The 3,282-nt window shown below is 51.3% G+C and overlaps 1 protein-coding gene across 1 annotated transcript in view; it reads left to right on the forward strand.

The window, feature by feature from the left end:
* The first annotated feature begins 583 nt into the window (after positions 1 to 583).
* The window catches only part of PARK2 (parkin RBR E3 ubiquitin protein ligase), a 445,454-nt gene continuing 442,755 nt past the window's right edge, over positions 584 to 3,282 (forward strand). Inside the window, exon 1 of the mRNA XM_014539771.1 lies at positions 584 to 620. Within this exon, the coding sequence (XP_014395257.1) occupies positions 599 to 620 (22 nt within the window). The 5' untranslated portion in view covers positions 584 to 598. The remainder of the gene's footprint in view (positions 621 to 3,282) is intronic.

The raw sequence follows: 3,282 nt of genomic DNA on the forward strand, positions 1-3,282 counted from the left end.
GGACGTGGGAGGAGGAGAGACATTTCCTGGCAGAGAGAGTGAGATCTGCAGAGGCGGGAGGGTGTGCCCGCTGGCAAGGGTAAAGCCTGAAGCAGGGAGCAGTGATGGGAGGCTGGGAGGGGGGAGGGGCCGGATCAGGAGGAAACGTGCGCCGTGCCCAGGACTTGGACCTGCTCCCAGACATACTCTGAGCCGCCAAAGTATTTTTAAGTCGAGCAGGTTGGAGTCCAATTCCTCTCTGGCGGTAATGAACACGCGCTCTTGAAATATTGCTTAATAAATGGGGGGTGAACAAATGCAAGGACACCCTGGGTCTCTGACTCCGCCTGGACGGGGAGCGTTAAGGAGCCTCGTGCCTGCTGCCCAGAGGGCCAGCGCTGAATGACAGGAGCCGCTGAGGCTGCTGCTCCAAACAACAGCCGGCGCTCGGAACATCGCTTTCCTTTACAAACAACATCATGTCTTCCTTGTGTCGCACTGCAAGTCATTCACTAGCAACCACCTTCAGGAATACATGTGAGGCTGCTGGGCACTGACTTCCAGGACTCGGGTGCTTAAAGGGCAGCGGTTTGTGGACGGTTCCAGAAGGATTCTGCAGATGGGTGCACAGCGGGGAGGAGGTGGGCACACAGACCAGACCCAGGGAGGGGCGGGTGCAGGGGGGCCCGGGGCGAAAGGGCGCAGGGGAGACTCTCACCCGAGGGGTGTCCGGAGGTGCAGAGCGCAGCTGTGAGACTCAGGGGGGAGAGGTCACCTCGGGGGAGGGGCCCTGTCAGCAGAAAGGGAGGAGGCATCATTTTTACATTTGCTTAAAAAATGGAACACGGTGAGCAATCGGATGTTTATCGAATTGTGGAATTACGTAACATACAAGGAATGGGGGCGCCCGCATCCAGTGAGCTAAGAGGAGGCAGGACACTGCAAAGCTTTAGCCCGCGGTACCGAGGCACCTGTGGCCTCCCTCGGCCTCGCCAGAAGGCGGCTCTGCAAGGTGACCGAGGTCCTGCAGTGAGGACAGTGCAGAGCCAGGCGGTCCCCTGGAGCGGAAGCGCAGCTCTTCTCTGAGCATCCTAAACAGCTGCTATGAGACGGCTGGGCGCTGACTTCTGGGCGCTGCTTCCCCGGTCGGCATTGGGAGGGTTATGTTTTTCTGGGTTTATCACACCTGAGACTTTGCTTCACCATTAACTCCTTTTCCTATTTCTGGAAGTGCAGTTAGTTTTTAAACGTATTTAAAATAAAAATTTTCTCTTGATGACTTGCCAATGTTATTTATTTATTTTTTAATATATTTTGATTGATTTCAGAGAGGAAGGGAGAGGGAGAGAGAGATAGAAACATCAACGATGAGAGAGAATCACTGACTGGCTGCCTCCTGCACGCCCCACACTGGGGATTGAGCCTGCAACCTGGGCATGTGCCCTTGACCGGAATCAAACCCGGGACCCTTCAGTCCACAGGCCGACGCTCTACCCACTGAGCCAAACCAGCTAGGACATGACTTGCCAACTTAAATTCATTGAGTCTTTCTTTATGGAGCATCTGCTATGTATGAAACATTGACAGCACCGCCACCTCTGTCAGTCCAATTGCGTGCTGCATGGAGGGAGGGTGTAATGCTCACGCCACGGCATCCGCTGTGCTCTCTTCCTGCTGCGAGCCGCTGTACCAGCCGAGCTAAAGCAAAGGTCAGGTGCTTTGGACTTTATCCAAGTCAGCCATTACAACATCAATAAAATCAATCTGGAAATATACTGTTACATGTGAAATAAGAATACATATACCTGTACACATAGGAATTTCCTATTGGATTCCAGCTAAAGGAGGTTTGGAGAAATGTCAAGGTCTTTGTTATGAAGATGATTTCATTGTAAACCCAGACCACAGCAGATCAGTGTTCAAATATAGTTGTCGTAAAAGTGCACCCTTGAAGGAATAAACAACATGGGAAGCGGTGAGTGCTCTCCAATCTGCATGCACATAATTATGGCTACAATGTATCAGCTGCTTCCACAATGTATCAGCGGCTTCCACAATCTATCAGCTGCTTCCACAATGTATCAGCGGCTTCCACGCCGGCGCCCGTTCTGTGAGGCACTCTTAGGTATAATATCTAATTTAACCTTCGTGACAGTCCTATCCGAGGGAAATTATTTCTGTTTTTGCAGAAGAGCAAACTGCAGCTGCTGGGGGAAGTCACGTGCCCGCCACCAGTGAGCAGGTCTAGAATTTGAACCCGCGTGTCCCTGGCTCCTGCTGCTTGGTGTGTGCCGGTGTCTGCAGAGAGATTTGTTTTGTATGAAACACTGATAATCTACTGAGGAGAACAGTCTTCTAAATGAGTGCTCGTGCATGGTGTGGTGTTTTGGAAAAGTGGGGCCTCTTCCATGTGGGACGGAAACCAGGTTTGGCTCAGCCTGACAGTGATGAAGAGGTGCCGTAGATCCAGCTGCGTGAGCGGGCCTATTACTGTCACCAAATACATGCTCCTATTATGTAAAATCCATTACAGAGAATGTAGAAGTCGCCCATGCAAGCAAACATAAATTCACTTTTCCATCGGCAGCGTTCTCTGCAATTTATCATTTTAATCTATACTGTTGAGACCTAAACATTTTTTAAGAGGCCTTCACCCACATTAAGAGCCTTGGAACAAAATCAGGATGTTTCAGGAAAACTCCTTAATTTCTACCTATTTCAGTGGTTTCTTTAATTATTAGAATTCGCTGATGAAAGAGCCTGTGGATCAGGAGGCTGGTTAATCCTGACTAAGCAGTACCCTAACTAACTAGGATGTGTCTCTGCATTTGGTCTTCCAGAGGAAATAAGTCGGCGTGAGGTTGGTGTAATGCGGGATTCAGGATGTGTCCGGATTCGGAAATGACTTGGTACAGTTCCCGCTGTGTGAGGGCGAGGGGAGGGGCGTCTGAAGGCTGTGTGTTTGTCGTTACCGCGGCCACCAGTTAGTCGGGAGGTCTCACTGTGCTCCAAGTTTCCAGGCATCAGCTCCTGTCCTTGTGGTGACTGTAGGAGGCACTGCATTAGCCTGGCTTTTCATACCAGGACAAGAAAGCTGAGCGAGGTCACCCAGGGTTCCGGCCCAGCCAAAGCTCCGCCGCCATCTTCCGTTCTAGCGCTCTAGTGTCTCCCAGCCCTGGCCACCATCCGACTGCGTATCTGCCTCGGACCCCACAGTAGTTTCATTTGAAATATTTTGTCTTGACTGGCGGAGTTTAGATTGTAGCCGCAAACCAGGGGGGCATTCTGGGTGGCTTGGGGGGT

Source organism: Myotis brandtii, unplaced genomic scaffold (genome assembly GCF_000412655.1).
Source record: "Myotis brandtii unplaced genomic scaffold, ASM41265v1 scaffold229, whole genome shotgun sequence".
Taxonomy (NCBI): Eukaryota; Metazoa; Chordata; class Mammalia; order Chiroptera; family Vespertilionidae; genus Myotis; species Myotis brandtii.